This window comes from Quercus robur, chromosome 7, assembly GCF_932294415.1.
Source record: "Quercus robur chromosome 7, dhQueRobu3.1, whole genome shotgun sequence".
Taxonomy (NCBI): Eukaryota; Viridiplantae; Streptophyta; class Magnoliopsida; order Fagales; family Fagaceae; genus Quercus; species Quercus robur.
Genome location: NC_065540.1, coordinates 18,887,382 through 18,901,208, shown reverse-complemented (window position 1 = coordinate 18,901,208; position 13,827 = coordinate 18,887,382). Strand labels below are relative to the sequence as shown.

The 13,827-nt window shown below is 33.9% G+C and overlaps 2 protein-coding genes across 13 annotated transcripts in view; both read left to right on the top strand.

Moving 5' to 3' along the window:
* Positions 1–13,827, top strand: part of LOC126692638 (L-type lectin-domain containing receptor kinase IV.1) — an 82,156-nt gene that overhangs the window by 25,056 nt on the left and 43,273 nt on the right. For 2 of the 12 annotated variants that reach the window (XM_050388313.1, XM_050388322.1), the window contains exon 1: positions 4,086–5,994. The exons of 4 other annotated variants lie outside the window; for them this stretch is intronic. In XM_050388313.1, the coding sequence (XP_050244270.1) occupies positions 4,164–5,994 (1,831 nt within the window). In that variant the 5' untranslated portion in view covers positions 4,086–4,163. Of the gene's footprint in view, positions 1–4,084; positions 5,995–13,827 lie in introns of those variants that run through there. 6 more of the 12 variants (XM_050388317.1, XM_050388314.1, XM_050388323.1 and 3 more) reach the window with 6 other exon arrangements.
* Positions 10,628–13,827, top strand: part of LOC126692640 (uncharacterized) — a 55,319-nt gene continuing 52,119 nt past the window's right edge. Inside the window, exons 1-2 of the mRNA XM_050388330.1 lie at positions 10,628–10,735; positions 11,222–11,277. Coding sequence (XP_050244287.1) covers positions 10,690–10,735; positions 11,222–11,277 — 102 coding nt within the window. The 5' untranslated portion in view covers positions 10,628–10,689. The remainder of the gene's footprint in view (positions 10,736–11,221; positions 11,278–13,827) is intronic.

The following is a 13,827-nucleotide window of genomic DNA, read 5'->3' as shown; positions in this document are numbered from 1 at the left end:
AAAAAAAAAAATCCATCACTTATCACTCTTCACTTAAAATACCTCAATTTCCTAGACCCCTATTTGGCACCTTAAGTCAGACCCAGTTTTCAATTTCAAAAGTTGCAGCTAGGTTTCACACACACACACACACAAAATTTCAGAGAATTTGTCAATTATTGTGGCTGGGTTTCACCAAAAAAAAAAAAATCCAGCTGGGTATGTGATTTAATTACGAAAGTGCCATTGAAAGCTGAGTTTTGGAAACTGAAAATACCTAAAATGTTTTTTCAGTTTCCATAACTCGTCACTCAAAAATCAGAGAATTGAGTGATGGAAATAATGATCCAAAACTCATCCAAACAAATGCTCATCTGTGGGACCCACACGATTTGGATGATGGAAACAGAAAATTGAGTGATATCACTCAAAACTCATCCCATCCAATTGCATGATAAATTATAAAACACCTCCTTTAAAAGTGACTTAGTAGTAGAGAGTCTTTATGATCCATTATATTTCTAAGTTCTGAAGTTGTGTGTTTGGATAATACCAAACCTTTTACTTATTAGTTATTATTGCTCAAGTGACATGTAATACAATGACTTAAGTAACATGGGGCCGCAATGATCACATTTGTGACTGCAAGCCCCTTGTTTTTCTTTTAATAAAAAAATGAAAAAATAGTTAAATTTAATTACAATCATAAATGCAATTCATTAAAATTTTCAATTAAATTCATATATATAATTGTTGTTAATTGAATCTAATTATCCTCGTTAAAGATGATATTGTTTTTGTACAATTGGTTAAATTCACTGTGTTTTTTATTAATTTATGAGAAAATCTACTATGTCTTTGAATTTAATTGTGTGGCAAATTGTACTACAATTTAAAAAAGAATAATACTATAATCACAAACTATTTTACAAAATTTTTACAAAATATTGATGTGGCAAACTTCTTATTAGTTTTTATCTAGACACATAGTTAATATCACTTTTTTCATTTACCAATAATCATTCACCACATTAGCAGTTTGTAACATTTTTTGTAAAATAATTTGTATCTCTAGCATTATTCTTTAAAAAATCTAAGTTTTGCCAATTATAAAAATTTTATTGTTAATGAGTATTTTAATTTAAAATTAATTTATAATGTTTACATTTTCGTCCAAACTAATTCTCTAATCAAAGGGCACAAGAGTCTTGAATTAGAATATATAAAATTAGTGTAGACAACTAAATTTAACCCTACCATAGTACAATTTCATTATTTAAAATTGGGAAATGTTAATGAATACCCTAAGGGAATTTTTCATGAAATTGGTTTAAAAACTTTTTAAAAATAGTTTATTAACAATTGCCCTAAGGTTACCCGTTGACATGATCCTTTAAAATATTAAAAATAAAAATCAAATACATCCCACATGAAATTTTCTCAAATATGGGTAATCTTAGATGACAATTGACAAGATTTATCCCAGATTGCCTAAGAAAATTTGTGGTTAAAATTTTTTTATTATTATTATAAATTTTTACTGTAAGGACTGAAATTGGATTGGACCCAAAATAGGATTGGGTTCTAGCCCAAGCGGTCTAAACAATAAATTTGTAAAGCGTGGATGAAAGAACTAGATCTATTCCAGAAGAAAAACGATTAAATTTGGTAATTTAAGACTGTTAGACACAAGTAGGATGAGAAAATCTGTCCTCGGAGTAACTCAAGGAGTTTATATTATATTGTCTTCTTGAACCATAAAATTACACAAGAGTTCGCAATCTTGTCCTCCAATTCCTTGATTTTTTCCCGGTCCCCCATTTTAGTACATCTTCCGATGTTATATACTACAATCTTGGTATCAACCCTACCACACACGTGTAGGTTAGATTCGAGGAACCCCTTCCTGTCCCATCCAGCAACTCCTAGACCCCTCAACCGTAGCTGTAAGACTGCTTGATCACTGTTCAGGTATCACTTCCACATTAATGCGGCCAGAGAGTTGGTTGAGAGGCATTTAATGCGGACGTAGCAGCTTTTGAAGATATTTGTTTGCCCTTTTTCTTTTCTTACCCCTTGTCCAATGTCCAACCCTTAGTAGTGATGTAACTTTGAAGATGGTCCATGATGATATGGCACTCTTACTGACCTTGGATACTTGTTACTAAGTTGGTTTTTCTCCTCGAACATTTGTTGGACTTATCTCTAATTATCTCTACTCTTCTGTTTATTCCGTTCCCTTTGTAATTTCATCTGAACATCCTCGGATGGTCCAATGTCCTCGGATTGGGCCATAGCCCAATTAGCACAACCTTAACAGTACCTCCTAATTAAATGACCCCCACAGTTACAAATTTAAACTTTTATTAGCCTTACAAAGGAACTAGTTGTTGGGTTATAGATTAACCCCAGTTAATTAATTCAATTACCCAAGTTGCTTTATTATGTTAAATTAAATGCAAATCGTGGAAGCATAAAAAAATCACCAAACAAACTAAATGCAGCGGAAGTTAAATTAACATGGTGATTTGTAAACGAATGAGGAAAACCTCTCACAAGGCAAAAACCCCCCACCAGGTGATTTTAAATCACCACTCCCAAAAATCCACTAATCAAAAATCAAGAAGTTACAAGTATAAGGAATCTTACCACTACCCTGGACTTTCCCAAAATACCAACCTATAGTTGAACCTTTACTACAATCTCTAATTGAACTTGATCTTGTAGAGACTTCTTCCTGTACGTACGGATCCCAGTACGTGTCTGATTTCCTAGCAACTGATTGATTGTTGTTGGATGTAAAGTTTTTCACTTCAAAACACGTTGAAGATCTGAAAGCACTTGGTTATAAATCCCTAAGGCGCACAAGAATGTAGTAGCTTCTCATAGAGCGAATGAGTTCTCTAGATTGAGTTTCTGTGTCTTTGATGACTTCAAAATAAAGTTTTTATATGCTTTAGAGGTTTAGTGAATGAAACCCTAGAAATCCATGTCATCGTGGGCCGAAATTCTAATCTGAGGATTCTAGATCTACATAGCTTGATAGATTAAGAGATGTCGAGCTTAGTGTCGAGAATTACTCATTTAGTCTCAATAGATGTTAGTGTTGAGCTTGTGTCAAGACTAGTGTCGAGACTCACTAAATCAACTTTTCTTCACTCGTTTCTTGATTAAGTTTTCATGTCTTTAAAGATACCATTGTTTTGTCTTATCAACACACTTCTTGATATCCTAAACAAATCTTAGATCTACCAAATTACAAGTAAAGTGTATTTAGTCAAAAGATATGCCAATACATAGACAATATGACCCTAACACTAATCAATGTATAAAGTTGAATGCCATTATTTGGTTATCTAGTTGTTGTTGTTTTTTTTTAAAGCTTACTTTAGATTCTTCTCTCCAATGGATATTTTATGAAATGAAGACCTCCTTCTACAAAGGTGTGGGCTGTTGGGGTCTCAAATTATAGTTGTAAAAGCTAATTAGGTTTCTTAGTTAAAGAAGAAAAAATTAATTTGGTTATTTTTTGGGTTTTTGGCTATTTCTTGGAGTGGAAGGAAAGTCATTGTGAAAGAAATATTGTCTACAAAGGAAAAGGAGTTGAGTCTTTATAAATAGATGGTACAACAAATAATTTTATGGTTTTGAACCAAGGGTCATCCCCTAAATAAATCTCCAACTTGTTAAATAAGAAAGATGTATCCCCATCCAACCAATTTTAAAATCCTTGATTTTGGATAAACTTCTACTCTCCCATTACACAAATTCAAATGTACTTAAGTTTATAACAACCAAAATTTCGGAGATAACTTCTTCAAAATTAAAACCATTTTGAAACTTCTCATCTATTTAATGGAAACTCCCCGGCTAGTTATAAAGAAAATAAAAAAGTGTATCTCATCCATATAAGATAAGATTGCATGGTTTATATATAAATAATGATTAATAAGCTGAAGCCTGACTTTCATGGAAAATGTGATTCCTTAAAAGTCCAAATCGTTTACTTGGAAACATGAGTGACGGGTGCGGGCCCTACCGGGTGACCCATGAATTGTGGGTGCTTGATTTTAGGTATGAATACATATTACATTTACATATGATGTTCTCCTCAACATGATGTATGTAAGCCAACCCTGCATTTCTTAGAATGAAAAGAAGAAATTGTATGCAAAAATATAGCCATGTTTTCCAAGCTTGTAATACTGCTGCCTCTCCTAATAAGCGTTGTAGGCTCCCAAGATACCAACTTCATTTACAATGGTTTTAGATCAGTCAATCTTAGCCTAGACGGCAAAGCCACTATCACTTCTAATGGTCTTTTGGAGCTCACCAATGACACCAAACAGCAAAAGGGTCTTGCTTTCTACCCTACTCCAATAAGCTTCAAGAACTCATTGAATGACAGTGCTTTCTTTTTCTCTACGACTTTCGTCTTTGCCATTGTTTCCGCATATCCAACTCTAAGAGGAAATGGGATAGCTTTCGTGATTTCTCCAACTAGAGAGCGGCCAGGAGCTCTTCCAAACCAATACCTTGGCCTTTTCAATGAGACCAACAATGGTAATGCTACCAATCATCTCGTTGCTGTAGAGCTCGATACAGTCCTGAACCAAGAATTTAAAGATATCAATGGTAACCATGTTGGGGTGGACATAAATGGAATGGTGTCCGAGAATTCTTCTCTAGCGGGTTATTATGCTGACAGTGGTGCCTTTACGAACTTGACCCTTTTCAGTGGAAACCCAATGCAAGTTTGGGTGGAATATGATGGTGTCAAGAAGCAACTCAATGTAACTTTAGCTCCAATTGATGTTGGTAAACCCAAATTTCCACTATTGTCTTTGTCCCGTGATCTTTCATCTATCATTAACAAAACCATGTATGTTGGGTTCTCTTCCGCAACTGGCACTTTCCTAACTTCCCATTATATTTTGGGTTGGAGCTTTAAGTTGAATGGTAAGGCTCAAGAACTTGCCCTTTCTCAACTTCCCAAGCTGCCTCAAGGTAAAGAGAGATCTAAACTTTTGACAATTGGATTGCCTGTGATTCTTGTTAGTTTAGTCTTGGTAGCAATTTCAGGTGCAACGTATGTCATAAAAAGGAAAAGGAAGTTTGCAGAATTGGTAGAAGACTGGGAGGTTGACTATGGGCCTCACAGATTCAAATACAAAGATCTTTATATTGCTACAAGAGGATTTAGGGACAAAGAACTATTGGGTAGTGGTGGATTTGGTAAAGTATATAAAGGTGTACTAACTACCTCTAAAATTGAGATTGCTGTGAAGAAGGTCTCTCATGAATCAAGACAGGGAATGAGAGAATTTGTGGCTGAAATTGTGAGTATAGGTCGGCTTCGTCACAGAAATTTAGTTCCACTCTTGGGCTATTGCCGAAGAAAAGGAGAATTGCTTTTGGTGTATGACTACATGTCCAATGGAAGCCTAGACAAGTACCTCTTTGATCAACCTCAGGTCACCCTCAGTTGGAGCCAGAGATTTAAAGTCATAAAAGGTGTGGCATCGGGACTGTTTTATCTACACGAAGGATGGGATCAGGTTGTCATTCACAGAGACGTGAAGGCTAGTAATGTCTTGCTAGATGGTGAACTGAATGGTAAATTAGGTGACTTTGGTCTTGCAAGATTATATGACCATGGAACTGATCCTCAAACTACCCATGTGGTCGGAACTCTTGGGTATCTTGCACCAGAGCATACTCGAAGTGGCAAGGCCACAACAAGCACCGATGTATTTGCTTTTGGGGCCTTTATGCTCGAGGTTGCTTCTGGAAGAAGACCAATACAGGCAAATGGGCCACCAGAGGATTCGATTTTGGTTGATTGGGTGTTTTCTCATTTTAGCCAAGGCGAAATTATGGAGGCAAGGGATCCAAATTATGGTACAAGTTATGTAGCAGAAGAACTAGAGTTGGTATTGAAACTGGGATTGATGTGCTCTCATTCAGAGGCTGCTGCAAGGCCTAGCATGCGCCAAGTTGTGCAGTACTTAGAAGGTGATGTTCCTTTTCCAGACTTCTCATCGCTTGGTCTTTGTTCCACCGGCTTAACATTTGCACATGGGGATGGTTTCGATGATTTTTTCATGTCCTATCCGTCTTCTACGAACCAGACTTCCATTGCAGAGTCACTTCTCTCAGGGGGCCGTTAATACTAAAAGCTTATATTTGTGCTTGTGATTTGTGACTTCCTACTTATCCAAAAAGACAGAAGGGGGTGAAATTTTTTGAATGTGATCTTTTTAATGATTGAACTGTACTACAATATAGTTTCTTCTCCAATGTGCGCAGTGTATATATATACCAATTTGATTGTGAAAAGTGTAAACATGAAAATTGCGATCTCTCTAGCTCTTTGGGATTTTCTCTAGTCATGTTTGCTTAGCACATTTCCAGATTTCCTTCCTCTAATTGTACAACAATTTGCATTGAATTCCACCCGTCCATTTTTTGTTTTTTCTTTAAATAGACAGTGAAATAACATCAGTTCATATATTCTAATAACGTTTATTTCAATTTTTTTGTGTTCTACTCCATGCGCTACCAATTATAATAACTTACTATTTATTTATTTAATTTTCTTAACAAATGTTTTAAGAGTATTCGTTTATAAAATACTTTTATAAATTTATTATACAAAATGAGAAAAACAATTGATTTTTGTGACAGTTTTATACATTTCCTATAAGAATGGTAGCTAAACTTTTTTTTAAACTGTTCGTTAACAAATGCCCTAAGAGCACCCATCAACTAAATCCAAATATAAAATAGAAAAAAAAAATATCAACCACATAGTATATTATGATTAGTGAAATATAAAGTAGAACATAAAAAGTGAAAAAGACTATTTGTATTCGAATCTAACTATTAATTGAAGGGAACGTACTAAATTCAAAGACAAATCGTCAAGGACAAATTAAATTTCCATTGTTAGAAATTCAATTTTTTCACTCATGATATGTCAAAAGATTAAGTATGCGTTTGGATAGAGACTGAGTTTTCGATAGAGACTGAGTTTTCCGTTTTTTTTTTTTTTTTTTTTTTTTTTTTTTTTTTTTTTTACATTGAGAACAGTGTTTTCAAGTGGGATGTTGTCTGTCAGTGGGTCTCGTGCACTGTGCACGGGACCCACTACCTCTTTGATTGTCCAAATTTTTCACTGGAATGTAACTATTCAGTGGGTCTCGTGCACTATTCACGGGATCCACACACCTCTTTTTCACCAAAACATTTATTAAAAATGGGTCCCACAGTATTATTCACACATTTAAAAATTATTTTGCTACAGTGTTTTCAGTTTTTAGCAAAATAAACAGTATTCAAACATACTCTAAGTTTATGTCCAATCAAACTTTTCCATTGTTAGAAATTCAATTTTTTCACTCACGATATGTTGAAGGATTAAGTTTATGTTCATTGCACTGATGCATTATATAAAAATTGTTTCCAATGTCTTTAACACATGGTCAAGGATTTTTATTATTTTTTTTTTTTTAATTTTGAAATTGTCTCGTTCAATCAAATGGACTTGAGCCAAGGCATGATAATGCATAAGTAATTAACCAACAACTTTTTGTGCTTGTCTTATAAAGAAACACACACAAAAGAGAGTAAAAAAGATTCTAGCAAAAAGTAAAATGTTGAATTAAAATTGCTTGCATTTACATTACAAACCTATTATGATTGAGGTTAAATCTATTTCAAAGAGAGATAACAAAATGATATATATTAAGTTGTAATTTCTCAGGTTCTTGGTGGACTTTATTTTGTGCCAATTTCATTATAATTTCATACATTTTCTATGTGTTATGTGGGTTTTATTCTTAGAAATCACATAAAAAGTAACTAGATCTACCATCTCATGAGATAACTTGCCAAACAAAGCAAAATAGTGATTGTTTTTTTTTTTTTTAAGCCAGAGAAAAGGAAAAACTACCAAAGAAAGCAATTACAAAAGATCAACCCCAAAAAGTAGAATCGGCAAGTAAAGATCGATTCTTAAGTAGCCTTTGTTTTTACATGATTAGCAAATATTATTAGTTGATAAATTAAAGTAAGGATAAAGTTTAACTACAAAAATGGTTATAGTCTAAAGTTACAACTTTCTACAAAAAAATTAACATTACTATATATTTTAAAAATCTAACTGTACGGCACTCGGACCCCCAAGCCTATTTGGGCCTTGGGCTCCAGCCCAACAATATGGCCCATAATGCCAACCTCTTTTTGCCTGAGGCCCCAGCCCTAGGCCCAGGTCTCATGCCGCCTTAAAGCCCATTAAGCGAATGGTCTTAATTAGTACGTACCATGCTTCATCACTCAAACCATGCCCAGTGAACCACTTACAGAACATTAAGACAACTGCTTGGGTTTACCGCTTCTCAGCTGCTCGGCAGTGCCTGGGGGGATTTCGCTACCGAGTAGCTCTACTTAGATGGGAACCAGTTCTAATGCCACTCTTACCACACCCTACTCCCAACTAAACACCCATTTAAGGTTAACAACATTGGACCTCATTTCCCACTAACCATGGAAGTGATCATAACTCCCCACTAATTTTTGGCTATAAATATGAGAAGCAAAGGAAGAAAGGGGGTGGTGGGAAAAGTTCTAAAAGAGACTAAGAGTGGAAGAAGTGAGAATTAAGCTTGTGCAGTAATAATAGGGAGAGGCAGCTTTGTTAGGTCTCTATATAAGGAACTACCCAAGGTAGGAAATCCGAAACCCACATTACAAATAGATTGTGAGCCCAACCGAGGGTTGGCCCATTAACCTCATTTTTGGTGCACACACTAACTATTGAATTGTATATTCTTTACACTCTTAATATATATGTCAAATTTTGTGTCAATTGGGTATTATTTAATATATGATCTATAAGCTTATATTTTATGCATAATTTTAAACAACAAAAACTTGCAATTTAAACAATTTATCGATGACATAGCTATTGATGTTTAATTTTCTAGAAATTTTGCAAGTATAGAGGATATAAAAAGAAAATGTAATTCAATAGTGAATTTGTCAAAATTCACCTCTAACAAAAAGATATTGAGTAGGGTTGTAGTTTTAACTAAACTTTGTCCTTAAAGTAATTCCTGATGTTTATACTTCTAATCTTTGTTACTAGAGGTAGTTTATTGTTTTATTTGGCTCACGGTGGCTCTAGCATCTTTTCCTAATTTTAGCATTGATTTTAATGGTATTAGATGTGGAGGTTCAGTGCTAAGAGCATTCACATTTAGAGTGCTAGAAAATTTAACATTTAGCACTTTAAAAAGCTAATAGATCTATTTTAACATCTCACTTAACAATGCATGATAATCTCAACTCCTATTTTAACATACAACCAATCACCATGGCGCAACCAATAAGACAACAACCATGGCACCCAACCATAACAACCCATGGCACAACCCATAGCAACCAACCACTCAACCACCACCATAATCCAACAACCCAACACACAATCCAAGTAGAAAAAACTTAGCAACCATCACCTAAAACCTAGCAAAGCCCATCTACAACCCACCACAATCAAGCAACACCTTTCTTGGCAGCCCAATCCAAAATCAACCCAACCACAAACTTGCGTATCCGCTATGACTTGTGTACATCATCGGCCATTGGAAGCCTAGGCCATCACAATCATTGTCCACCCTAGGCCTAAGAGAGAGAGTTTTGAGAGTGTGAAAATAGAAGAGAGTGCAAGAGACAAGGAGAGTGTGAGAGAAATTATTTAAAAAATGAATAGCAACTTGCTAGTAGCAATTACTATAACAAGTTGCTAAAATTCGTTTAACTTAGGCAATTTGGATGAAAAATGTTTTTTTTTTTTTTTTTTTTTGGTGATATTGGGGTGCTAAAAAGCATTTTGGCTATTTTAATCAAAGATTATGAGATGTTATTATATGTGACCATTGTGTAACTAATTATAATTAAATTTTTCCATAAAAAAATTGTATTTAAATTTTGGTAAAATACTTGTAACTATTAAAAATATAGTGCAAAATATTTATATTTCTTTTCGGAAAGGGTAAACTTTTTCATTTGTTTGAGTACATGTTTGAATTTAAAATCGCAGGTGTGATGAAAAAAACATTTAGGGGGTGTTTGGTAATGTTGTTCTAATAACGTTGTTTGTATTTTTTAGAAATATGTGTGGGTAAAAAAATGTGTAAAAATACGTATAATGTTGTTTAAAAACTGAAAATTATTGTTCAAAATCACATACGAAGCATTTATTTGGATACCGCTTATTTTGCTGAAACTGAAAACATATTGCGGAAAGTACTGTATATAAAGATAAAAGTTATTTGAAATAGTACAGTAGAACTCATAAATAATACTAAAAAATGTAATAAAGCTTATAAATAATAACAAAAATAAACTAAGTAGTAAAATATTTTTCATTTTTCATTTCATTTCAAGCGGAGGTCAAACGCCCCTAAAATGCAATGATAACCAAATAAAAGCGGTGAAACTCGAGGACGCGTCACATAAAAGAAAAATAATAATTTAAAACGGGCAACAAGTGACAAGTCGGATCCACTCTGACCGGACCGCCCCAGATAGTGGGTAAATCCTTGGAGTTGGACCTTTTGTCACTTTCGGAGTTTTTAGACAAAATCGAATACTCGAACAAGGAAGGGAATTGTGATTGGAATTGGATCATATTAATCAACAAATCAGATGCCAGTGAGAGTGGTGGAAAGCTCCGCACCTTCTCAAGTTTCAAGTTTTTATTTTGTCTTTGCTTTACTTTCCTTACAATATTTTTCTTACGTTAGGGCTTTCCTTACGTTCTTTCTTTTTCACTCCTACGTTAATTTTAAAATTTCAAAATCTCTCTCCGATAACAGAAATTTAGGTTCACAGCCAACATATTGACAATAATTTATACACAAGTTTAGATTTCTTTATTTTCACATGTTGTCCTTTTATTACATGTTTTTAGAGGTTCTTGCTATGCTTAATTTTAGAATTCATAGTGAATTTTTCAGGATCCTAATTAAAACTTAGTTACAGTAACTTATGTGTTGTAGTACTTTAAGTTTCAGAATTAAGTTCAAACTCATGATTACATTGTCCAATAAAACACAAACAATGTTATCTTTTTCGTGAATAATTAAACTTTAATGCAACCAGGTGTTTGAATTTTTAATCTACTATATTTTACCCACGTTTAAATTTTGTTTTAATCTATGTATGTTTAATTGTGAAGGTGCAAATTCTGGAAAGACTTCACCCCCGACATGCACACTTTTGAGTGTTGGACAGGTTATTCTTTGCCCCCCCCCCCCCCCCCCTTTTTTTATCCTTATGTAAAGTTTACTTCTCGGTAAGATTTTGGTACTCGGTTTAGTGGCGACTCTATACATTCTTTCTAGGGTAGCCATAATAAAATTTAAACTATACAAACTCTACTCCCACCAAGACTGAGTCCTCTTAAAATTAAGGAAAAAATTTCTATTTTAATTCCTATATTTTGGAAGCATTTTCATCTCAGCCCTTCTATTGTTATAAGTTTTAATTTTAATTTTAATTTTATAGAAATATAAGCTTCATTTTGATCATTGTATGTTTAATAATGTTTTGTTTTGGTCATTACCATTGTGGGTGAGAGATAATCAACTAACCCAAGCCACGTTGGATGGAAGGTTAATATGTGACAACCCAATACAATTAATTTATAGAGATGGGTTATTGAGGTCAACCTATTCAAGCCTTTTTGGTTTGAATAAAATTAATAAGATTACAAGAAGTTTCCAGAAAGAAAGAAGAAAGTTTCTGAATTAGTTCTTCCTCAGGTTAGTACGAGGATTAATGGTTCATATATTCCTTGAGTTTTGGTTACAAGGTTTGCTCTTACAAGATACAGGTTATTCTCTAAATTTTTCCATCCCCTCTCTTTAGGAGTCCTATTTCCTTATATAGCTATTTAGAGTGTATGCTAACCCTCCACATGTACAACCACTAATCTTCATTTGGATACTTGTCCCATCAAGGCTTTACTGGAGGTGGTAAAATGTGCTACAAGCTATGAGGGAACAGTTCAGGGGTCATTCTGTCATTAATGTGGCTAACTGAGTTGGTGTAGTGTGTTGAATGCGAAAGTGACGGGTACTTTGCCTAGAAACTTCCCCTCTCCCTTACTTGCACGTCTCTACTTTCTTCCTTGGTGGTTCAGGTGGCTTATCTAAATCATTCCAAGGCTCCTTGGGCTCCTCAGGTAATTAGCTTCTTCAATTTTAATACCTAGACTTTTTTCAATGAACTGGGCCAGAACTGATGAGGAGCTTGGCCTTCCTTCTCCTCGGGTTGGACCCACTTGGCAATGTTCTGTGTTCAAACCTTAATGCCCCCCCCCCCCCCCCCACCCTCCCCCACAACTATCATCTAAGGAATAGAAAATGCTAATATGGTTAACATAGTGTGTGTCAAATAATTTTAATTACAAAAAAAAATCATTTAATTAATATTTAAAAAGACACAGTAACATATAGATGACCAAAAAATTGTTAGCAGTCAATGTTTATTTATTTATTTTTCTTTTTCTTTTCTCTCTTCTCTCCAGTCTCCGCTCACCTAGCTACCACCAATTCAATTGCCTTAAAGGAAAGCAATGTGGAGCTTCAAAGTATTGTGTTTGGTTCTAATATATATTTTCATTTAAAAAAAAATGGTTTATTATGAGAGAAATGAGTTTGTTTGGATAGGATGTGCAAGGAAGAAGGAAAAAAAATTAGTCACACCTACGTTATACCTAATAGGACTAGCCTAGTAACAATTGAGGTTCTTTGTAATCTATATCTATATATGTATTACTAAAAGCTGAATCGTAGCATTTAATGTTGCTACGCTCAAGTTGAGCCACAGCAGCTACCATGTCATTACCATTCTTTTTCCTGAATTTTTCCTACAATTTAAAATTAGTTTTCTTAAATTTAAAAATACTAACAAAAAGAAAATAATTCCTAACCATTTGTGTTCCACGATTACAATTTTAGATGGCAACCCTTTGAGTTCTACGATTACAATTTTAAATAGCAACCCTATGTGTTCCACTATTACAATCTCAAACGGCAACCCTTCAACTTCATAACACCAAACTTTGGCTTTCTAACTCCTTCATCTCTTCATCTCTTCCTCTCCTCACACTATATTAATACTGAAAAGCTAGATGATTCAGCTTTGGTATTTCTATATCCCAATTGCTCTTGACCTCTATTCTTGTGGCTGCCTACATAATAGTTCAATGTAAGAATTAGATTAATAGTGTTGTTCTTTACTACCTCTTTTGTGTTGTGGGTCATATATGAGTTTTTATGTATTTAGGTTAAGTATTTGTCCTGATATATGATTGTTTGTTTTTATGTTTAAAATTGATTTGGTTTTTTTTTTTTTAAATGTTTGAGACGGTAACATTATTGGTTTATATTGTGTAATCCGTGTGATAGTGCTTTAGTAGTATCCGTGTGATAGAGTTTTAGTAGTTAGAAAATTGAATGATAGAGTTTTAGTAGTATCCGTGCCTGCAAAAATTCAATTAAATGATGTAATTCGTGCCTACAGAAATTCAATTTGCTAAGATATTTTAGTAGTTAGCAAATTGAATTATAGAGTTTAAATTCAATACTATACTCAGAACATGATACTTCTTTTCTTGGTCTCCTCATTTAAGTGAATCTTTCCTTCATCATTGAAATTGAATTAAAATTCCTTTTATTAGCTTTGATTGTACTCTTGGCTATATCATAAAAGACTGTTTTTTGACATAATCTTTTTATGGTAATTATCGTAATTTTTGTTGTAGTTGAATCAAAATAA